This window comes from Pelodiscus sinensis, chromosome 2 (assembly GCF_049634645.1).
Source record: "Pelodiscus sinensis isolate JC-2024 chromosome 2, ASM4963464v1, whole genome shotgun sequence".
Classification (NCBI taxonomy): domain Eukaryota; kingdom Metazoa; phylum Chordata; order Testudines; family Trionychidae; genus Pelodiscus; species Pelodiscus sinensis.
In genome coordinates, this window is record NC_134712.1 from 61,873,510 (window position 1) to 61,898,131 (window position 24,622).

General features: G+C 42.2%; 1 protein-coding gene across 2 annotated transcripts in view; it reads right to left on the bottom strand.

Annotated features, from left to right (window-relative positions):
* Positions 1-24,622, bottom strand: part of RAB2A (RAB2A, member RAS oncogene family) — a 60,786-nt gene that overhangs the window by 12,212 nt on the left and 23,952 nt on the right. For both annotated transcript variants that reach the window (XM_075920649.1, XM_006113633.4), the window contains exons 4-6: positions 14,938-15,020; positions 11,560-11,652; positions 6,802-6,913 (exon numbers count right to left, since the gene is read on the bottom strand). In XM_075920649.1, coding sequence (XP_075776764.1) covers positions 6,802-6,913; positions 11,560-11,652; positions 14,938-15,020 — 288 coding nt within the window. The remainder of the gene's footprint in view (positions 1-6,801; positions 6,914-11,559; positions 11,653-14,937; positions 15,021-24,622) is intronic.

Consider the following 24,622-nt stretch of genomic DNA (forward strand, 5'->3'; position numbering starts at 1 on the left):
ATATACAATGGTTCTCGGTGTTGAGATAGTCTAGGAGAACTTGCCTGACCCTTGGGGATGGGAAAGGGCACCGGAAGACTGGTACCTGCCTACATTCTCATTTCAAAGCAGGCATGTCCTAACCAAATCTAAAGAGCAACTTAAGTTTTAAACCAGACCCTCAACCATGAAAACAAGCATGGGTTCAAAACACAAATGAGCACATACTTGAAAATTGTGTGTTCACAGACAGAAGGAAGGTTTGCGCAAATATTTAGAGGAGCATAGGCTAAGACTACTGTGTAGACCAGGGGTGGGCAGAAGGGCCTCTGTGGGCCGGATTCAGCCCGCAGAGGCCCTGCTACTCCACTGCCCCCAGGCCAATTAAGGCAACTCGCAGAGCAGGGACAATTAGGTTCCCCTGCCCCCAGGGCCAATTAGTTTTCTCACAGGGCAGAGGCAGAGCAGAAGCTGCTTCCTGCACTCCCCTGCCCCCCAGGCCTTAATTGGCCTGGTGGCAGGGGAGCACATGAAGCCTTCTCCCACCCTGCCAGGAGCATGGCACTTTGAAGCACCATGTGCTGCTCGGAGGGGGGGGGGGGGGGGGGGGAGAAAGGGAAAGAGGGGGGAGGGGCAGGGAGAAAAAGAGAGTGGAAGAGGCTTGGCACGCTTCCCCACCCCCAGGCCAATCAGGGCCTGGGAGCCACATGAAGCTTCCTTCGCCCTGCCCCAGCCCTGCGAGGAGCCCCCAGCACTTCAAAGTGCCATGTGCTCCTCGCAGGGCAGGAGGAGGCTTCCCGTGCTCCCCCACCCCTGATTGGCCTGGGAGTGGGGGAGCATTACAAGCCTCTTCCAGAGCATGGGCATCTAGTGCGAAGGAGGGGCAAAAGGGCTCCCCTACCCCCAGATCTATCATGGTTTGGGGGTGAGGTACCCCCCCTTCCCATTTAGGCCCTGCCCCTTCCTGTTTAGGCTCCGCCCCTTCTGGGGTGGCCCAAGGCTACTTCAAAAAATTTTTGAAGTGGCCCTGGGCAAAAATTATTGTCCACCCTGGTGTAGACATACCAGGACACTTGATCCTAGTAACATCTTATTAGTGGAATACAAACCACCTCTGAAAAGTTGAGTTATATTTGACTGACACTGCTTGGAACTCAAGGTCCACCCCTATCCCTTAAGCCAATTTTAAATATTAACTTCTTAACACCCCCAAAAGAGTAACAATCCTTTACTTTGGGAGATGTCAACATCCATACTGAAAATCATTTTGCCTTTAAATTCTATTCCCATTGGACACTGGGTTCCTCATAGTTTATCATCAACACTCCTATATACTCTAGGAGGAATCAATTACATCTATACAGTATCAAATGTTACTCTCATCTAACGCATCAGCAGTAACTAACTCATGTTTAACTTAAGGACGGTACTAATATCGGATGAATAGTTCATTTATTGTCCTACAGTATAATGGAAACTAGAACCGGACATCTCCAGAGTTAGATGCTAGGAGTTTGTTGCTTTACCTTTTAAAAGAGAGGATATTTAACTCTGATAAAACACTTTCCACCTATAGCTTTCTAAGAAGTTCAAAGCAGGGTAAAGCAATATCTTTTTTTACATATGGGGAAACTGAAGCACACAAGAGATTAAGCAACTTTCCCAAGATCACATAGCAGGTCAGTAGCAGACCAGGAAATGTAATCAGATTTCCCTTATTCCTAGAGCAATGGATTATGCTGCTTGCCATTCAAATGAGACTACTGCTATGTACAGCCAACACTAACTACTCAACCTGGTGTTCCTTTTATCCAAAATTTTATTGCCACCTATTGTTTAAATGCATAATGCCACACTAACTCAAGATTACAGCTCTACAGTGCTCACTCAAAAATATATAGGTTGAAGTTAAATGTTACTCTTTTGTACATTGCAATATATATCTAAGGTAATTCAATCAAGAATTTAAAGATCCAGTTTAATGCATGTGCAAGGAAGGAAAAGTTAAAGATCCACATTTTAACACCCAACTATACAATGTGGCATTAGAGTACATTTATTTTTCTTTCCCTAAAAAAAGGGAAAACAAATATATCCTTAGCTTTATAACTAGACAAACAACTAGTGCATTAGTACAATAGACAAACTGTGCATTTCCATACCTGCCATTATAAAATAGCAATCCCTCTTGCCAGCTTCCTAGGATACTTTTTGTGCCTTCCTCCCTCAATTTAAAACAATTTTTTTTGCATGTTACATTGAGCTAAGGTCTGTAAAAAATACAATGCAAGTTTAAAAAGCAAAAAGCTTCCATGAACTGGGATACAAAAAAAGGGTCTAATGGGTTGGAAAGAGCTCATGCTGCTTTAAATATTTCTTAAATGTATGATTTATATAAATATCAACTACATAAATGCATAGCTTGTGGACTTTATTTTGAATGCTTACTGCACTAAGACTTGGGTTCCTACAGGTTGCAACTACCCATTTCTTTCCATATTCAAAAAAATGGGATGGGATAGAAGGCAGGAGGCCACCTACATGGAAAAGATTGTGAACCATTTCTGTAGGGCAGGGGTAGGGAACCTTTTTTGGATCGGGGGCCACTGACGCACAGAAAAATAATTTGGGGCTGCACACAAGTGAGAAGCAAAAACCAACCAACCAAAAAAAAAAACCTAACCCTCACTAACATGGCACCCTGACTGAGAAAGATACTCCCCACATTCCCCTAGCACACCAAAGCCTAGGAGGGGTCCAGCCTAGTAGATTTTGTGTGCTCCAGCTCCATGGTGGGTTAGCAGGCGGGCTGGAGTTCCAGCATGGATTCCCCAATGCAGGGGGACTCTGAGCCTCGGGAGGCCGGATCCAGACAATCCAGGGGGCACATCTGACCCCGGGACTTGAGGTTCCCCTGCTGCAAAGGCTGTAAAAGTTCTTGGCTTATTCATGATTAATAAGGTAAAAACACACCTTGGTTCAATACTCATTTGGACAAGGTTTCTGATGTACAAAAAAGTGGAAAGGGAAGTGTATAAATCTGTTTTGAAACTTATTTGATGTGAGTTAATTTGGAAATATTAAACATTACTGTAACAATCCAGGAACTCAAATTGTTAAATATGGCAAATCTATTAGGTCAATCCATCCGTCTCCCTAACAATTGAGAATTGTTCCAGGAAATACATATACTAACGCATTAGCATGTACCATTAAGATAATCATTCCTGATATTTGGTCCACATTACTTTTGCTTTGTTTCATCTTATTAATTCTAACTGGATCATCTTCAAATACTGTAAACGATTTTATTTAGTTGTGAAGTCAACTGAAGTCAATGAGAGCTTTGAGTCTTACAGGACCTTGTCCCTCTAGTTCTTTATAATTCCTTCATCATAAATTAATCCCTCCAGGCCAGAAATACCCTCTTTTTGGACACCCTCCAATTTCTTGACATCTTTTTGTTAGTGACTGGATACTATGTTGGTAAGTGTAACCTCAGTGTTTTATGGAAAGCCATTATTCACGTCACTTCACAACGTGATACCTTCTCCTATGCAGCTCAAAACAGCACTGCCTACCCATCCTTCAATGTAAAAATAAAATTTGACTTGTGTTCACATCTCACCTAGCCTTCTTTCAGAATCATGCTTTAAGCATTTCCCTCTTTTTTTCCCCATATCCATCATCTTGTGTTTCATAAGCCCAAGCTCATAGTTATTTCCTGCTTATAGTTTTACCTTCTCTAGGTCCTTTGATAATTTTCTGTTCAAGATACCTCAAGTTAGTACAGTTATTAAAGAGTATTCTTTACCTACCTCTTAGGAAATACAGCAAAGCTTTCCTATTTCATAATGCTTTGCTTTTTTTACCCCGTTACTCAAAAAAAGAGGAGTAACATTAGTTCAAACCAAGGGGGTTTGTTCCAACTAACACGTCCCGGCGCCCACTTCCTGGTTCAAATCTGCTGTGATTTGAACTAGCTGGCGAGATCATGCTAATGAAGCATGGGATATTTAAATCCCCGCTTCATTAGCGATTTCGAATGCCTGCATTTGCATCCCTAGTTTAAACTAAGGTGCAAGTGTAGACATACAGAGAGATAATCACTTCTCTAGAGAATCTAGAAGTAGAAGGAACCAGATATGGTTGGGATAAAGCAGGAGTGGGGAACTTCAGGCCAGGGGGCCAGATGTGGCCCCCAGCTTGCCCGGATCCAGCCCCCCAGGCTCAGCCTCCCCTCCCACCCCAGCACTGGGGAGCCTGTAGTGGCACTCCAGCCCCTCCTCCCCCGCTATACCACCGCACGGCTGGAGCACACAAAAATCTACTAGGCTGGCCTCCCTAGGCCCTGATGTACAAGGGGAAGGTCTTTCTTCTTCTCAATCAGGGGCCATGTCAGTGAGGGGTTGTTTGTTTGTTTCTCACTTGTGTGCAGCCTCCAACTCAGAGGTATAGGAATGGAATGAGGGAACGGTGGGCTCACTCCCTGGCATTTTTCCTTCTCTATTTCAGATGCACAAAAGGATAACTAGGAGATGACTGAGTTTCTTGTGCAGTGTTATCTCCCGCCCCCCGCCACCTACAGGTTGACTGAGTCCATTAATAAAGATTGGACCCAACCCTGATGCTCCACTAGATTCCTCCTCTCAATTTGACGTATTACAACTTACAACTATAATTATTTGTCCTTCAGACACTTTTTGTTCTAGATAGAAAAGATATTCTTACTCGCATCCAAGTCACAAAGACGACATTTCAGGTACTATTTCTGAGATAATTTACTGAATTCACTATGGACCATTAATAGTCTGATTCTGTTTAAAAAAGTGAGACGTGTATATTTTATGAATACATGTTGTTTATTGTTCATAGTGCTGTTATCCTCCAGAGCAGCGTTTCTTAAACTTTTTAAGACCGAGGAACACCAAACAATTTTTTTAAATTGAGAACCACAAGGATTTTTTTGGTGAGCAAAAAAACAAACAAAGGAGTCTTGCCACTTTAAAGACGGCCATTCCCAAGGGAAAGTTGTTGACCAAAAAAAAAAAAAAAAAAAAAAAAGCAGCAGCAGCCCCCAGGGAAAAGTTGTTAAGCAAAACAAACAAACAAAAAAGGATGGGGAAAAGAAGTTAAACAAAACAGACCAAACAGTTTGCCCTTTTACCAGGAGAGAAGGCACTGCCCTTTTAAGGGCAGCCATTTTGAACTCTGTTCTCCGTGGCATACCTCCAACTGCCTCGCAGCACACCGGTGTGCCACGGAACGCACTTTCAGAAACGCTGCTCCAAAGGCTTATTGAACTCTTAATATTTCATCCATTATATTACTAGCAACTGAGTCTGGATTTCCTGGATAATTATTAACATGCTCACTACCCCAAAATTTTTTGAAAAATTAACTATGTGGGGGGTGGAGAAAAATCTCTGTCACGCTGCTTCCTCTATATTCTTCTAGTCAGTGCTTCCCCATTTTTTCTTGGCTTTTCAGAAAGTCTTTTCACTAATGAGGTAAATACATTACAAAATTTCCTTATCTTGGGATACAAATCCTCTATACCTGCATACTATGAAGAGATGCTGTCTTAGTTAAGGCTGATGCAAGTCTTCGGTTATAAACCTGATTTAACACTCACCCTCCCATTTCCTCCTCAACTATGCCACTGTGAAAACAAATTCACCTAAAGTTTCACAGGCAAAGTTGTGCCAGTGTGAAAGTTTCAGTAAATTTAAAATTTATCTTGGTGAATACATGTGCCTTAGCCCTCAGGAAACATTTACCAGTCTGGGATCCTGTTTAGTGACACTAGATGTGAACTTGGCTTATAGAATGCATGGATCCCTCCCAGGAGGCAGAGAGAATTAATCTCTTATGGTAGCTAAAAAAGCTAGTATTCAATTTCCCTAGAAAGAACTGTACTACTTCTGACTACATGAAAGCCCTACGCCTCAACTATGAGTTCTCCTTCCAGCTTCTTTCTAGTTTTACCTTGTTTTTCCTTTCAATAATAGATAAGTTAATGGGGAAAAAAAACCTATTATCAAAAGTGAACACTATATGAAAAGTGCCCCTCCTTCCCCCCCAAAAAGAATCAGACTAAACTGTCAGAAACACATACTAGAATAGAAGACTCTGAGCATAGCTCATCTTGCCCAGTATCTTGTCTCCAAAAGTGGCCTGTATCACAGATGCAGGGGGAAAATACTAATTATGCGAAGTATAGAGTAATCCACCCCTATCTTCCATTGATTCTGGTCATCTGAGGTTTAGGGCTTCCCCAGCATGAAGTTGTATCCTTGATTATCTTGGCTATTAGCCACTGTTGGATCTTTTCCTAAGCCAGTTATACTTTTGACCATTACTACATCCCATGGCAATGAGTTCCACAGATTAGCTTTGAGTTGCAAAAAAAAGCCCCAAAACAACAACAACAACAAAAACCAAAGGTCTTACTACTCTTGTTTGTATTAAACATTCTGCCTATTAATTTCATCTGGTGACCCAAGGTTTTGCTAACAAAAACTTGAGTAAGAGGCACATGGCAAACTACATTCATAACACTCTGTAGAAAGGTAATATAGAAGGAAATTTAACACTGTAATATCAGCAGTTTACTCAGTCTGATGTGTCCACTACATTTTACTATACTAGGTTTCAGATTTTAAAAAAAGAAAAATAAAGAGTAAGGTTCAAGACATTTCTAAAAGGGTGAATAAAATCAGATTCAAAAACTTTTTGTATAAAGGAGCAGGGAGGTGTGCTAAAGCTTAAAGCCAACACTTGAATTAAAAGGTTTAATAAAGAAAAACTAAGTGTAGTTACCTCCTCGACATTAGAAGCAGTTTTGGCAGATGTCTCCATAAAAATAAGTCCATGTTCCCGTGCAAATGCTTCACCTTCTTCTTTTCTCACTTCTCTTCTAGATTCTAAGTCACTGTGATGACCAAACAAGAGACAATTACCTACCTGGCCAAGTAAAATGACTAACTGCAGTTCTCTTTAGAGACATAGCTCACGTGGCTTTCATCCGGGGTGCTATTTATATCTATTCATCAGAATTTTTACCTGAAGTCAGATATGCAGCAGTGATATGATAAGAGATAGTCATACCATACTTGTTTGCAGTAATAAAGTGATTTTTGACCCTGCCTTTAACTATAGTATGAACCCTAACGAACCAGCTTCCAGAAGGAAACTATGGGGAAAAATGCATGCACAGACACTAACTTTGGAGAACTAATACTGGAAGCAAGAATCTCTCCTCTCAAATATAGCATCAATCGATGCTCCAGAAATTTAAACTGATTAAAAAATGCATTTATACAAAAGGAGAGACTTTTCGTGAAATTAAAAAAAAGGGATAACTCAGTCCCATTTTCTGGCTAGCAAGCACTGATGGCTCAAGTGATGAACATAACACTGCCATGTGGGAATTGTAAATGCAGCAAAAGAGGTTCTAGTCAGACAAAAAAATTACAAATAATAGAGAGAAACATTTCCAAATATTTCTAGGTTGCATTAAACTTTGATTTTTATAACACCCAAGTCTCATTAACAACAGACAAATGAATCGGAATGTTTACAAAACCACTTCTAAGAAGTCTAGATGAAAAATTATTGTAGATAAGGTAATAAGAGTATTTACATAAGGTAATTGCAATGACTGTGGCCATTTCATCCCTAAGAACTTGGATTTTGTTCTGTGCACAGAGTGATGTCTTTATTTCCAGTCCATTCTTATTTCTTTCATTTTGGATAGGACAGGTTACACTTTTAAAAAACTGTACCTAAATTATGCACCCAAAATACATATTTGCAAAGTGTTTCAAGTAAAATAGTTAACTGTATACAGAACACCAATTTAAAAAGGTAAGATCTTGTAGTGGTCTTCCGTTGGGTAATGTTACTGATGTACTGACTTTACCATGACAATTTTGATGAACACAATGCATACCAGATTTTATTTACAGGCTTACTTTGAAATCACACCCACTGCACGTCCATTATGCATCACAAGACAGGTATCTGGTATTCTGATTGTCTTAAGTGAACATAATAATTTTGACTGTGCAATTTGGCAAAGTATATTTACTAAGCCTGTAGCTGAATGTATAAAATACTAAAGATATTATATAATGACTATAACGTAAGAAAATAAACTTAATTTCATTATATGAAACATTTGACCCTGAAAGCTTGGGGCAAGTTGGCAGGGTACTTGATTTGGAAGATTTGAAATAGCAGCCCTGACAATCTTGAGGTGTGGACTAATTTGCATATGTAGAGTCTGAGATCTGCAGACTCCTATCCAAAAGTGTAGGATATTTTAAGGTATTTTTACAATGTATGTGCTAAAACACTAACGGAGAACAAAGCTCTAAATTTATGTAACCATTTCAAATATTCATGCAAATATCTGATAGAACAGGTTGCTGCCTTGATATTACATACCTACCTGTGTGTCAGAGTGTGTGTGTGTGATATAAAATCATAAAAACAGAAAATTCTCTTTAACTCAATGAGTTGGCTTGTTTTCAACTTCCTAATGAGATGTCAGGGTTACTCCCCAAAAATTCTACTTATTCCCTTTACTAAAAGGAATATTTCCTAAAATCTGTGGACTAGGGAGGAGAACGGGGTAAAGAGAAGAAATGCTGGATAGTAAGTCTGAGCCACTATAATTTCCTTTTCATAATCTTAAAAAGGACTGACCCAGGATGGTGGTATGCCAGTTTTAAACTAGTACAACTCCATTAATTGTAATGCATTTGCACCAGTTTAAAACTAGGGTAAGCAGAAGGATGAATCCACTCCAAACCCACTATTTCTGAACTTTATTTTTTTGAAGTAAAGTCTTGTCTGTATCTTCTGGTACCCAAGGTTGCACTTTTCTTTCTACCTATCCATCCCAGTGATTTAAAGTATTTGGTTTTCTCAGAACAGTATACTAGAATGATCTCCCATATTTTTTCTTTTGAAAGAATTAAGTGATAGGACTTGTATTGTTCTGGTGCTTTATTACTGTGCAGTTATAACAATGTAGTTTTCACTGCACAATCTTATTTTGGCTATATTATTTGTATATATTTGATCAAACATTTATAATGAAACAGCAATTTAAGCAATATATTGAATTATGGTATTAGGAACACTTGCATATCTTAAGTAATCTTTCCCAATGCCAGAATTCAAGAAATAAAACCACTGCTGGTGTATAGTACATACATTTCAGCTTGCTGTATATTTTCCTTTAAAGCATTGGGAAATATTAAGAAAAATTAGAAACATTGTCTCTTGAAGATAACTGCTCCTTTTATTTTAGGATTGTAGCTTTCTAAATTAATTTTAAAAATCTCATCACGCTGTAAAGCAACAAGGTTATGAGATTTCTGTACCAGGGATATAAAACCCCAGTTAACTTACTAAAGCGGGATCCCTGGCGGGGGACTGCACCAACCTGCTTGAAGAAGCCCCTAGCCCGCTGCCAGGACTTCCCAGATTGTGTGCTGTGACTAGGGCTGTTGGTTCCCAGACCCCATGGAGGGGTTGTCAAGACTGGCTAGGATAGGATGGTTTTCTTCACCTTCCCATCAACAGGTCAGTAATCCAATGATGTACATCAGGGGATTTATAATATTGCAACCCAGTACATAAAACACAAGGCAGATGTCTAGTGCAGTTCCTTGGTATGGAAATATATGGTTATTAGATAAAATAGACTGGAAAAGGGATTTGAAGAGGCCCAAGTAGGTAGTTTTGGAGGTCCTATAACTAGAACAGCAGGGAGCTGAACTTTTATATAGCTTCCATTTCATTTATATAAGGTGACAGAAGCAGGGTCCCAGCTATGGAATGGCTGGGAAAAGATTGGGGATTATGTGGAAATTATTAAGAAAAGTATGATAACCTGCACCGTATAATTTTTTTGCCAGATACTCCCAGATATTTTATGTGAATGAAATTGCAGCCTACCACATACATCATCTGTCTTTCTACTAACATGGCTGGACAAAGAGAAATTCTATGTTGCAAATTGGTGTGGTGTGTATATCTCCAGTATACACAATGCAGATCTAATTTGCCAAGAGAAACTGTTTTCGTCACTGCCACATTTTAGTTCATATGACCAGAGATCATGAGATCACTCATTTAAGTAAAACACGTATAGTTTGAACATTTCATTCAGAAGGAGTATTAACTTTTGCCAGTTTGACTATTCAATCCATTTCACTGGCCAATGGAGAATTGTCATTTAACCATACAGGTTTTTTTTCCAGATGATATGCAATTTAGCTAGATTTCACAACTACTTAACTTCAGAGCATGTTAAAAGTTCTTTATCGTGAAATAAGATTTTATGGAAAAATATTAGATGAATGAGCCAGATTGTGAGTAGACAGGTTTCCATGTTACAAAATCACTATTACATCTGGTACCTTCATAGAATTGCTCAGGCATAGAAACAAGTTGAAGCTCAGAACAGTAAAAGGCAGCAGTAACATAGCTGACAGATCACTTAACATCTGAACTACTACTTTCTCCTTTATTAGTTGAAATTGAAGTTCCAGATTATTAGCAAAAAATGTGTTTGCTAACTCTCAGTTCACTGTATCAAAATGGTAGAAAACTCAAGATGAGTTAGTTGATTTAATAATTGCCATTTTTTAAGACTTACACATCTGTTTAACCATATCAAAATCAAGAAAGCATTGTTAGTATATTTGGATTATTTTGGCTGAAAATTAATAGGATAGGTGTTGAAAATGCAAGTAGGCATGATAAAAAGTATCAGTATCTGAGGACAGACTCAAGAAGCCATTGGTCTAAATAAGCAGTGTGTCAGTCTGTTGCAAACATTTTTCTATATTTCAACTAGTTTATAGATGCAAAAGATTTTAAAAACAAGATCTACTTTTGTTTCACTTACTGAACACACTTCCTTTTGTACAGTGTGCTTATCTTTAATTTTTTTTTTTTTAAAAACACAATAAATGTTCTTATGAAAGCGGCGAGGAGTCCTGTGGCACCTTATAGACTAACTGAAGTGTCGGAGCATAAGCTTTCATGGGCAAAGACCCACTTCGTCATGACACGCATCTGACGAAGTGGATCTTTGCCCACGAAAGCTTATGCTCCAACACTTCAGTTAGTCTATAAGGTGCCACAGGACTCCTCACCGCTTTTGCAGATTCAGACTAACACGGCTACCCCTCTGATACTTGTTCTTATGAAGTCAATCATATAGTCTGAATTTTGAATTTTATACAAAAATGCTTTTTCACCCCACCCAAACTTTCATAAAAAGCCATTAAATCAAAATTACTTCTGAATGATCTAGCCAGAGTAGGAGTTTAATATTGCTCAGCCATGTATGAGGCTGATTAAATCCAGCCTATTTAAAAGAGGACATTTTTTGTGCACTGAAAAATCTTTATGTTCATTAAAGATTAAAAATTATTTAAATTATCAACAGTGATTACAAAAGAATAAAAAATCTCAGCAAACTATTACCAAGCCAGCAGATCATAAGGCTTTATCTGCAAACTCATTAGCTTCTATTTCATAAAGATTTGTTTTTACCTTTTATTTCCAATAAGCATAATAACCATGTTGGAATTGGAATGCTGGCGAGCATCTTCTAACCAGGTTGTCAAGTGATTGAAAGTGTCTCTCCTGAGTTTGAACAAAAACGAAAATTAAGAGCAGTTCTTCAAGACAGAAAAGTATTTGCCCAAATACTATCCACCCAGAGATTTTTCTTTAGTTATTGTTTCACACATTAAATTCACAGACAAGCCAATATACTGTAAGTAAAATCAAAGTTAATATATTCTGGGACACTTAAGATATGAAGGGCAAAATTCTGTCCCCAATCAAGTCAATAGTAAAGCTTCCACTGACTTTATGGAACCAAGATTTCACCCATATCCTGAGACATGTACCCCTGCATTAGAAAAAAAATAATACATGTTTTGTAAGAGTTTGAAATTCCTTAAAAAAAGGAATGAAGAAAATGTTTATTGAATTAATATATATGTATTGATTGTGTTATTCATTTATGTACTTTTAAAGATGATTTCTGGTTCGAGTTATACCACAGGCTGCGCTACTTGCTTTTGCTGCAAGATCCACTATTTGCCACGCCCCCCTCTTCCTTGTCTTTGCCACGAGGGCTATGTTTACACTGCAGAGCTCTGCTGCATCCAAGGAACGTGTCCACTTTTTTGGAACAGTTTCTGAAAAAGACGCATTCTTTCGGCATCCCTGTATTCCTCATTGTATGAGGAATACGGGATGTTCCGACAGAGAAGGTTTTTACTGACATTTGGCCCCATGTAGACGGGCCAAATTTCGAAAAAGCCTCTTTCAAAAAACAAAAACAAAACAAAAAAAAGAAACCCCCCACGCAAATTGTGAACCGCAATTTGCATATCTTTTTCTGACTTTTCTTTGCAGTCTAGACATAGTCTAGCAGTATGGGAGGTTTTAACCACATCTTTACTTCTGTCTGCTTGCTAGGATGTTATCTTACGGGAGTAAGGTGAAGGAGGTGGGTGATAGAAAGGTTCAAAGACAGTTCAAGTTCAGCATTCAAGAGTTTTTGATGCTTTTTTATTGGCAGAGAGAGTCAGCATGCAAGGTTCAGAATGCCAGTTACAAGACCAGCTGTCTGCGAAGCTCCACCTCATGACTCAAGCAGTGAACTCATTGAGCTCTGGAACTTGCCTGCTGACAGTTAGAATTCCCCCGGAGGAAAGGGCAGTAGTAGTAGTAGTAGTAAACAGAGAAGCAAGGACAAAATTGTAGTTGTCTTCATCTAAAAACAGCAAATTTGCTAAGTAACCAAACAGAATTCTTTGAGAAATGTAACTGTGGATTCCATGACTAACTTTCTTTAAGAGTAAATCAATAAAAGGAACCACACATTGTAAAGAATTTTTCTAAATGAACTAAATAGTAATTCAGACTTTAAAAACACAAAACACACATTAATGCAGTAGATACAATAGCAATTACTGGAAATTTTCTCTTTCTGACCCTCCCACTTTCAGGTGCTCAATTTTCCAGGTTTATTCATTGCCTAAAAGAAGATATATTTTAGGAAGTTTAAGTAAAAAAGGTTTACTTTAAGAAAAAAATAAAAATTGTACATAGTCTTCATTCTCCTTATACTAAAAAACCCCACGGAAACAGTTTTTCCTAAAGAGGCTTGGTCCATTATAAAATAAACAAAACAAAAAACAACAAAAAACCCTCTTACAACTCTTTTTGCACAGATGTACAACTGATGTTCCAAAAGATTAAATTTAGTATGGAAATAGAATAAAAGCTCTGTTATCTGTGTCTCAATTAACCCATAAGCTCAATTGCCATTTCTGATATATCCCAATACAAATATTCAGGGATGAAAGTAAATTTCTTACAGGGCAGGGGATTGCAATAGGACAGTATTTGTAAGGAAATTTAAGTGTGGGATGGATTGCAGGGAGCTCAGTGCAGGGATTGGGGGGAGGGGAATGTAGGAGCTTGGGGCTCGAGTGCTGTCACTGCATTACCCAGATGCCAAATCCCTGGGGATGGTTGGGGACCGCATTGCCTAGCCACCTGAGCAGCAGAGCCGGACAGGATGGCTGAAGCAGGCTAGTCTCTTACCACTGTGCTGCACAGGAACACACTGGTAGAGAACTGCGTGGATACAAAATTGGTATCTGCATCTGTAGCCACAAAAATGAGCTACAGATACCTGCAAATAGAAAGCAGATATCTGCGGATTTACAGAGATCTACGCACTGGCTTACTTTCACCTTTGCAAATATTCAATCTAGTAACTAGAATTAGTATACTGCCCAGCACATTATGCAATTGCATAATCTGCACTCTACTTTTATGCAAAAGAGGCAGAAGACAAATAAAGCACACTGAAACCAGAGATTTATTCAAACAAACAGCTTCTAGGTGCGTCATTACAGATTCAGCCAAATCTCCTACAGCGTCTGCATCTACCATGATAATTGATGTTGATAAGGATGACCTTGAAGTATGTCAAGATCCTGTATCAAATCAAAGAATCAAAGAAACATTGTATTATGTTCAGTATAGTTTTAATGCTAGGTATATTTTTAGTGATGCCACATGTTGCTCAAAGTGATATGTAGTGCCATAAGATACTGTATAGAAAACTTTACTTGTATAGACCTAAATTCTTCAAGAAATCAACCAATGTGCAGTGCTCGATTGGTGAGTACCCATATACTATTTTATACTTTATTCAGTTTATTGTATTCTAATTCTTTCCAATGGTAAACTCTCAGTAAACCAGAATATTTGATTAACCTGCAGCCTCTATACCTGCAACATTCTGGGTAATAAGAGCTTTCACGGTTGACCTTGTTGAGAAAGCTGCTACCTGTTCTGATTAAATTTGTTTTAAGTCAGCAGTTTTGAACCTTTGAAAAAAAAAAAAAAATCACATTGTACTTTTTACATGTTAGTTTGTAAGTGAGTGAAAGCTGGACAAGTAGTGAAGAAGTATAATGAGATCATGCATGAACCACGACAAGGACTCTAGGCTGAAGGTGCAAAGGGAAGTCTTCTGTACACTTTGCAATATTTGTGCACTATTGCTTTAATCCTGAACTCAAGCCCACCTACACATTTTTTGAGCCAGGAGCAGCGGTGAATGTTAGCACTTCAGAAGCATCAGATGCAAGGCGGTATACAGGCTGACTTTATAATGGATACACACAGACACTATACTGTACAGAGGCAAGGTTCAACTTGGCTTTCTTGACATTTCTTGACTTTTGAACAGTTCAACCATGAGACATCAATACACTGTTTACCATAGTTTTCACATGGTGTTTATTTTACTCAGACATCTAAATGACTAACATTTCTACAAAAAAGTTTAATTGTACATTCTAAAATAGTTCTGATGTCCTTCTCTAAGTTACTTACCTTGTAATGTCATATACTAGTAAAGCACCTGCTGCCCCTCTGTAGTATGACCTTGTGATGGAACGGAAGGACTCCTGCCCTGCCTGTAGGAAAATAAAGTTCAGTTATTTACTAAATTACTATCTGTGACAAAAGCTACCAATTTATTACTTACATTGAAGGGGTGGGGGCTTTTTTTGGGGGGGGGCAGAGAAAGAGGTTGGGAACAAAACCTCACTAGTTCTGGAAAGAAAAGTCACATATAAGAAGATGACTACAGCAAAATGCCATTAATTAAAAAAAAGAGAGAGAGAGAAAGATCAGGAACAAGACCTCTAAACCTTTTTTGGCAATCCCTGACAACCCAATTTACTGAATGGCTTCACAATACATGAATCATTATTAGAGCACAGAATGGACTCCTAGCAACTAAGCTCTGAAGACAAATTTGAAAGGAAGCAAATAACCCAGAGCTTCACATTTGAATTCAATAACCCGCTCCCTGGGGCAGCTGTTGACACTAGAATAAATAAAGCCCATTGTAAATAAATGATGAATGACATCTTTACGCCCACCATCTGCTGGTGTAAAGGTTGTTGGAAGGCCAAGGATGCAGATTTTATCCGTTATATCATAAACTACTGCCAGCTTTCAACAGTCTTCAGATGGAATTCTTTCAGTAATCATTTTATTATGAAAAACAGAAAATGGTTTGAAATTTAATTTCATATCATTCTGCTCTACACTTAATCAGTTTCCTTTGTATTTGATATATAATGCTTGTCAAAAGGCAACAGGATGTAAAAGTCATCTTCATACCCACTGGTGAATAAAACACCAGAGATTCTGCATAAATTAGGCAGTTTCTCTTTTATTGTAGATAAGAATTTCTGTTACAAAGGTCTTCCAGCACAAGAGATGTGAACCAATAATTCATATTTATGGCAACCCCTCTCTTTTGCAGTCCAAAGTGTTGCTCACCCCTTGGAAATGTTGCCATACAGCTTTCAGAGAAGCATCATCTATACTATTTCTATTTGAAAAGATCCATTTTTGCATATGTAACAGTAACAGTATTAAATTCTTCAGGACAAGAGAACTAATAAAATGTATTTACTCACTTGTACAGTAAGAAAACAATTTACAGAAAGTTAAACAAGTTCAATAGACAGAAGAGTAGGCCTAATGAAGATTCAGCTCCTGGAAGATGTAGAAATGCACTGCAACAGACCCTGACTTCCCGTCCCCCATTTCCCAGAAGAAATGCTCACCAGCATCTGACAACCATGTTGTAAGTACTGAGATGTGAAACATTCATCTCCAATTATGAGCCACACAATACAATGTGTTTTCTAGTGATGTCAGAAATGACTACTGAGAATGATTAGTACATACGATCATTTAAGTAGAAAAGGCCCTACAGGTAGTTAAATATTGTCACAACTTAAGATGATGATTTTTGAAAAATACAAACAAAAATTAAGCATACATGATATTTTATCAAAAGAGTCTTCTGCCAGATAGTTCCCTGAGACCAAGTGAGCATAACTCCCATTCAATAGACTTTTCTTCTTCCTGGAAATGCCCTTTTCAAATCATGTAAAAAGATTTCTCTAGAAAGAATGACATATCTACTCTACAAAAGAGTTTATAATATTAAATCTTTAAAGGAAAAACAATATCAACTCCCACATTGTTAAGAATACATTGTTAGCACAGTTTTGCTGTGACATACATGGGTTTCTCAAGTAACATTATGACCTTCCAGGCTAACCAGTAACTTAAGAAACTGGTTTATTCAAAGCCTGTGCGTAACCATAAGGGTTTTTTTTGGGGGGGGGGGGGGGGGGAAGGGAGGAGGGAGAAGGAATCAACGTACAAACAAACCTCTCCCTCCACAATATGAAAAGTATTAATTATTTTTTAAAATCCTTTCTTGCAATAACTGTAACAAACAGAACTTTAGCTCCTATTCAGGTGGAGTGCATCTTTACATACATCTTTACAAAGTTTAAAACTGCTACTTGAAGTATGGTGTTAAACGTTTATCTTCATCACAGACAAGATACAAAGTTTTACAATTCTGTCCTTCGTTCTAAGCTCAGAAGTTCCATGACACAATTTTGTTTACCCCGGTGAGTGAATAGTTCTCAAACTCTCAAAGTAAAATGCTAGTAAGAAATGTTTCAGAGGGGTAGCCAAATCAGTCTGTAATTGAAAAAAACTGCATCACCACACCTTTCTATGGTGGACTCCCAATTCCAAACTGATTTGTGACTGACAGTCTGGAGCAGTATTTCCCAATTTTATTTGGCCATGGAACCCTTTTCAGAATTTCAAGGAACCCCTAGATTTGTCAAGGGAAGGGCCAGGGTGCTGCGGCCAGGGCCAGGATGCTGGGGACAGTGCTGGTGAGGACAAGGGACAGGGTACTCGTGGGGGGGAGGGGTCTGGACAGGGGCAGGGGCAGCTGGGACCAGTACCTGGCAATCCTTCAACACCTCTGGTGCCCAGAGAAGGCGGAGTAGGGGAGAATGACATTTTCGCAGAGGAGCACCTATGAGGACTAGAGTCCTCAAGCATAGGAGTACGTGGCAGCATATTATCTATTGACACTGGTGGTTGTGGTGTTCAGCACTGAGACTGTCGTCTTCTGCACACTCGGCTTTGGTGCTTGTGGTATCAGTGCATGCCTCCGTGCTGGGAGTCTGAAGATTGTGGTGGTGCCGGCGTGTCTTATCGGCACTGGTAGGAGCTGCATATCAGCATTTGTCAGTGCTAGTGCTGACGATGCAGAGGGGGTAGCCTTCCTCTTACATTTGACATGGCTCCTTCCAATGCCATTTTCCACTTTTGTGCTGCAGGTAAGTGGCACCGGGGAGCACGCAGCAGGGAATGCTGATGGCACGGCTGGTAGGGACCGTACCAGAAAGACTCAGGACCTACGTGAGCCCCGCATATAGGATGAGTTGGCCCTTTTCCTCAAATGTAGAGAATCTGAAGGTGCCATAGTCTTTTGCATCTGGCAGTTGGAGAGATTTCTCCCATAAAAAATTTTTAAGCCTCATCTCGGTCTTTTCTGGCTCTGGCAGTCATACTCTGACAGTGTGGACATTTCTGCACCACATGGCCTTCACCGAGGCAGTTTTTACATGAGGCATGCTCCTCTGAGGCAAGCATTGAGTCTCTGCAGGAGTCACATTTTTAAAAAAGCGAAGTTACTCACCTTGGTGCAGTAACTGTCGTTCTTCGAGCTGGTGTCTCTGTGGGTGCTCCACTCTTGGTGCTGGGCTCCATTCTCTGGCGCCAGGGCAAGCCCAGCACCAACAGTGGAGCACCCACGGGGACATCCTCGAAGAAGAACCAGGGGATCCTGGTACGTTGAAGAAACTGGGGTATGAAGAACTTGAAGAAAAAAAAATTAGGAGAAACTTTTTTTAAAAAAGAAAAGTGAACTAGAACTAACAGCTAAGAATACTAAAAGCTACCAAATAACTAATTAATTTTTCTATCTTTTTCTAGTGAAGAGAGCATTGCTTGAAATTCCGTCTTCTGCTGAGGATGGTAGAAAAGGAACTAAAGGGACCTGTGCTGTGCACACAGCTAACAGACGTAAACAATGCGAAACAGCGACTGAGCTTGTGTGACTTGGGAAGGCACCGCCAGACTAAAAATCTGCAATCATTGGTGTGAGGCTGCACCAACACGAGTGGAGCACCCACAGGGACACCACTTGAAGGAGAAATGTAGGTTACTTACTAAAAGTTTCAAAAGCTATTAACAATAAAAATAAATTATTTCTGACAAATGTATTGTGTGTCAAAAGTACAGCCAGTCTTTTAGGGTCAAATTCACCACTGTGCATGGAGTCTAAGCTCAGAGAGGACCACTAGTCCCAGCTTCTGTACAGCACAGCCACTGAATTTTCCCAATATAATTCCAAGAGCATATTAAAGAAACATCCCATCTTTATTTTAAAATAGTTAGTGATGGAGAATCCACCAAGAACCCTGATAATTGTTCCAATGACTACTTAAAATGTTGTCTAACTTCAGCTCCAAGACACTGGATCACATTATACCTTTACCTACTATACTGAAGAAACCATTATTAAATATTTTTTCGCACGTACAAAAGTTTCAGAGAGGTAGCTGTGTTAGTCTCCAATATAAAAAACTTAAATAATAGTCCTGTAGCACCTTAGAGACTAACAAAAAATTTAGATATCATGGCACAACCCACTTCTTCAGATGAATGGAATTTATGAGGTTGATGTTCCAAATAGCAGAGAAAGAGAGGGGTAGGGAGGGAATGGAAAGGAGGGGAAAACATAGGAAAAGAATAGTCAATTAGTGTTTCCATGCTAAATGATACAGAGAGAAGGTTCTAAGTACCATTGTACTTTGTGTTTGGCTTTTTATATCATTAGGATGTGGAATGTAATAGACAATCCAGCTAAGGTCTTTGTTTACCCCTCTATTGTAAGTATTAAACTTGCAAGTGAAATTAAGCTCTGCAGCTTCCCTTTCATGCTGGCTTTTGAAATTGTTTTGTAACAATATGGAAACTTTGAGATCATTAATAAGTGCCAGGGCAAGTTAAAATGTTCCCCAACAGTTTTCTGTGTGTTACCTTTTCAAACATCTGATTTGTGTTCATTAATCGTTTGTCATACAGACTGTCCAGTTTGGCCAATATACATGGCAGAGGGGCATTGCTGGCACTTGATAGCATAGATATCATTTGTAGATGTGCAGTTATATGAGCCTTTGATGTGGTGGTAAGGATGTTAAGGACTAGTTGACTATCTGATAAGCAAAAGCAAAGGGGGGGGGGGGGGGAAGAGCACAGTGCTGCGTGGAGCCAAGGGTCAGCTGGGGACTCCCTAGCTGACTCTGGGCTCCCCAGGCTCTTCGTGGCATTTCAAAATGACAGCACAGCATGGAGCCCGGGGTCAGTGGGCTACTGAGTCCCCCGCTGACCCCCAGGCTCCTTAAGGGTGCTTCCGCTTTGAAATACACAAGAGCCCCCAGGAGCTCTTGTGCATTTCAAAGAGTAAGTGCCCTAGTGGAGCCTGGAGTCAGCAGGACTTCCCTCTAGCCCCGGGCTGCACGCGGAGTTCCGCATTCCTCCTTTCAAAGATACAAGAGCCCCAGCGGAAGAATTCAAAGGAGAATTGTGGAAGCACCTACCAACTAGTCAATGGAAATTCCATCCACTACCTAACTAGTAAATTATTTGCTAGTTAACATCCTTAAGTGGTGGTGTATGTGGTTAGGTCCTGTGATTATGTGGCTTGCATAGATGTGTGAACAGAGTTGACACTGGAGCGGGTACATATCTACAGATTATAATAAAGTAATCCCATAACATTCTCTTTATTAAATTGATTCAACTCCTTGAATATATTGTTATAAGGCCTGTTTTCAATTCTGTCATCATTTTCATGGCTCTTCTCTGAATCCTCTCCAATTTATCAACATCTTTCTTGAACTGCTGACATCACAACTGGAATCAGTATTCCAATTGCAGTTCTTCTGGTGCCAAATAGAGGAATAATTTCTCTACTAGTAAAAATTCCCATTTATTCATCCAAGGACCAGATTCGATAATATTCAACTGATTATCCACCTTCTCCCAAATCCTTCTCAGAACCACTGCTTCTGAGGACTGAGTCCTCCATCTTGTAAACAGGGCCTACATTCTTTATTCCTAGATGTATACATTTACGTTTGTCCTTGTTAAAACATTGTTTGTTTGTAGCAGTTTTCTAGATCATTCAATCAGTATTATTTCCTCTTCAATTCTTCTTCTTCTTCTTCTATTTTCATATCTTCACACTTCAGTGATGATTTTGTGTAATCTTCTAGTTCGTTAATAAGATTGTTAAATAGCACAGGATCAATAACTGATCCCTAGTGTTGCCTACCAGTTCTGTGTCCTAGAAAACCAGGGCATAGTACTCAGGAAAGACATCTCCTCCCTCTCCCCAGGTCTCTGCTTGAGCCAAAGCTAAAGAAATGAAAAGGCAGAGGAAAACACACCTCGACCCTTCTGGACAAATGTGATAGGATTAAGCAAATACCCCTTGCCTCCTTTGCATTGAGACAGGACAGAAAGATATTTCCATCAGCATAAGGAATGGAGAACTTCACTTCCAAAGCAAGAACTGCACTGAACTGTAGAATTCAAAAAGCAGGTGGGAAATCTCTGCTTTAGATGCAAATGAATCCACACTTGCCCATGCCCAGATCAGTAATTATCAGACCAATTTTAGTAATAAATCCTCTATCGGTATCCAAAATACTGAAACTGCCTAATTGCACTAAGAGCTTCCTCAAAGGAACACCACCCATAAGAACAGCCATACTGTGTCAGACCAAATATCTATCTAGCCCAAAGATCCATCTAGTCTTCCAACAATGGCCAATGGTAGGTGCCCCACAGGGAATGAACAGAACAGGTAATCATCAAGTGATCTCACCCCTATCATCCATTCCAGGCTCTGACAAATAGAGGCTAGAACTCAAATGTGAAATTGTGGAACTAGTCACTGTGGTTTAAACCTATCCTTTAAATCAGCTTCCATACCTAATGACTGGAAGATAGCAAACGTGACGCCAATATTTAAAAAGGGCTTTAGTGGTGATCCTGGGAATTACAGACTGGTAAGTCAAACATAAGTACAGTGAACCCTCGCTACTTCGCGGTTCGACTATCGCGGATTCACGACTTCGCGGACTTTTTTCATTACATTATGAATCCGCGATGGTCGAACCGCGAAGTAGCGGTTACCAAAACTTTAAAAAGCCTCGGGGGAAGCCGGCGGGGGGGCATCCCAGGCGCGCCTGGGCTGCTCCCCCGCCGGAGCCCCTCCGCGGCTTTCAAAGCCTCCGGGGAAGCCGGCGGGGGGGCATCCCAGGCGCGCCTGGGCTGCTCCCCCGCCGGAGCCCCTCCGCGGCTTTCAAAGCCTCGGGGGAAGCCGGCGGGGGGGCATCCCAGGCGCGCCTGGGCTGCTCCCCCGCCGGAGCCCCTCCGCGGCTTTCAAAGCCTCCGGGGAAGCCGGCGGGGGGGCATCCCAGGCGCGCCTGGGCTGCTCCCCCGCCGGAGCCCCTCCGCGGCTTTCAAAGCCTCGGGGGAAGCCGGCGGGGGGGCATCCCAGGCGCGCCTGGGCTGCTCCCCCGCCGGAGCCCCTCCGCGGCTTTCAAAGCCTCCGGGGAAGCCGGCGGGGGGGCATCCCAGGCGCGCCTGGGCTGCTCCCCCGCCGGAGCCCCTCCGCGGCTTTCAAAGCCTCGGGGGAAGCCGGCGGGGGGGCATCCCAGGCGCGCCTGGGCTGCTCCCCCGCCGGAGCCCCTCCGCGGCTTTCAAAGCCTCCGGGGAAGCCGGCGGGGGGGCATCCCAGGCGCGCCTGGGCTGCTCCCCCGCCGGAGCCCCTCCGCGGCTTTCAAAGCCTCCGGGGAAGCCGGCGGGGGGGCATCCCAGGCGCGCCTGGGCTGCTCCCCCGCCGGAGCCCCTCCGCGGCTTTCAAAGCCTCGGGGGAAGCCGGCGGGGGGGCATCCCAGGCGCGCCTGGGCTGCTCCCCCGCCGGAGCCCCTCCGCGGCTTTCAAAGCCTCCGGGGAAGCCGGCGGGGGGGCATCCCAGGCGCGCCTGGGCTGCTCCCCCGCCGGAGCCCCTCCGCGGCTTTCAAAGCCTCCGGGGAAGCCGGCGGGGGGGCATCCCAGGCGCGCCTGGGCTGCTCCCCCGCCGGAGCCCCTCCGCGGCTTTCAAAGCCTCGGGGGAAGCCGGCGGGGGGGCATCCCAGGCGCGCCTGGGCTGCTCCCCCGCCGGAGCCCCTCCGCGGCTTTCAAAGCCTCCGGGGAAGCCGGCGGGGGGGCATCCCAGGCGCGCCTGGGCTGCTCCCCCGCCGGAGCCCCTCCGCGGCTTTCAAAGCCTCCGGGGAAGCCGGCGGGGGGGCATCCCAGGCGCGCCTGGGCTGCTCCCCCGCCGGAGCCCCTCCGCGGCTTTCAAAGCCTCGGGGGAAGCCGGCGGGGGGGCATCCCAGGCGCGCCTGGGCTGCTCCCCCGCCGGAGCCCCTCCGCGGCTTTCAAAGCCTCCGGGGAAGCCGGCGGGGGGGCATCCCAGGCGCGCCTGGGCTGCTCCCCCGCCGGAGCCCCTCCGCGGCTTTCAAAGCCTCCGGGGAAGCCGGCGGGGGGGCATCCCAGGCGCGCCTGGGCTGCTCCCCCGCCGGAGCCCCTCCGCGGCTTTCAAAGCCTCGGGGGAAGCCGGCGGGGGGGGCATCCCAGGCGCGCCTGGGCTGCTCCCCCGCCGGAGCCCCTCCGCGGCTTTCAAAGCCTCGGGGGAAGCCGGCGGGGGAGCAGCCCAGGCGCGCCTGGGATGCCCCCCCCCGCCGGCTTCCCCCGAGGCTTTGAAAGCCCCTCCGCGGCTTTCAAAGCCTCGGGGGAAGCCGGCGGGGGAGCAGCCCAGGCGCGCCTGGGATGCCCCCCCCCCCCCCCGCCGGCTTCCCCCGAGGCTTTGAGGATCCTACTTCTACTTCGCGGATTTTCATCTATCGCGGTAGGGTTTGGAACCTATCTACCGCGATAAACGAGGGTTCACTGTACCAGGCAATGTAGTTGAAACTATAGTAAAGAATAAAATTGTCAGACGCATAGATGAACATTATTTGTAGAGGGAAAGTCAATCTGCTAGGGTTCTTTGAGGGGGACAACAACATGTGGACAAGGGGGATCCAGTGGATATAGCATATTAGATTTCCAGAAAGCCTTTGACGAGGTCCCTCATCAAAGGCTCTTAAGTCAAGTAAGTTGTCATGGGATAAGAGGGAAGCTCCTTTCGAGGACCGATAACTGGTTAAAAAAAAAGACAGGAAACAAAGAGTAGCAATAAATGATAAATATTCCGAGTGGAGAGAGGTAACTAGTGGGGTCCCCCAAGAGTCTGTCCTGGGATCAATCCCCTATTCAACTTATTTATAAATGATCTAGAGAAAGGGGTAAACAGTGAGGTGGCAAAATTTGCAGATGATTCTGCTCAAGATAGTTAAGACCAAAGCAGACTGTGAAGAGCTTGAAAAAGATCCCACCAAACTAAATGATGGGCAAAAAAAACCGGCAACTGAAATTTAATGTTGATAAATGTAAAGTAATGCACATTGGAAAAAATAATCCCAAGTATACATACAATATGATGGGGACTAATGTAGCTACAACTATTCAAAAGAAAGATCTTGGGAGTCACAGTGGAAACACCTTCACTGAAAACATCCACAATATGCAGCGGCAGTCAAAAAGCAAATAGAATGTTAGGAATCATTAAAAAAGGGACAGAGAATATCTTATTGCCTCTATATAAAACCATGGTATGCCCACATCCTGAACACTGCGTACAGATGTGGTCACCTCATCTCAAAAAAGATATATTGGTATTGGAAAAGGTTTAGAAAAAGGGCAACAAAAATAATTAGGGGTTTGGAACAGGCCCCATATGAAGAGAGATTAAAAAGATTTGACATTTCAGCTTAGAAAAGAGGAGACTAAGGGGGGATATGATAGAGGTCTATAAAATTATGACTGGTAAGGAAAAAGTGTTATTTACTTATTCCCACAATATAAGAACTAGGAGTCACCAAATGAAATTAAAAGGCAGCAGCTTTAAAACAAATGAAAAGATGTTTTTCATCACTCAGCGCACAGTCAATCACTGGAA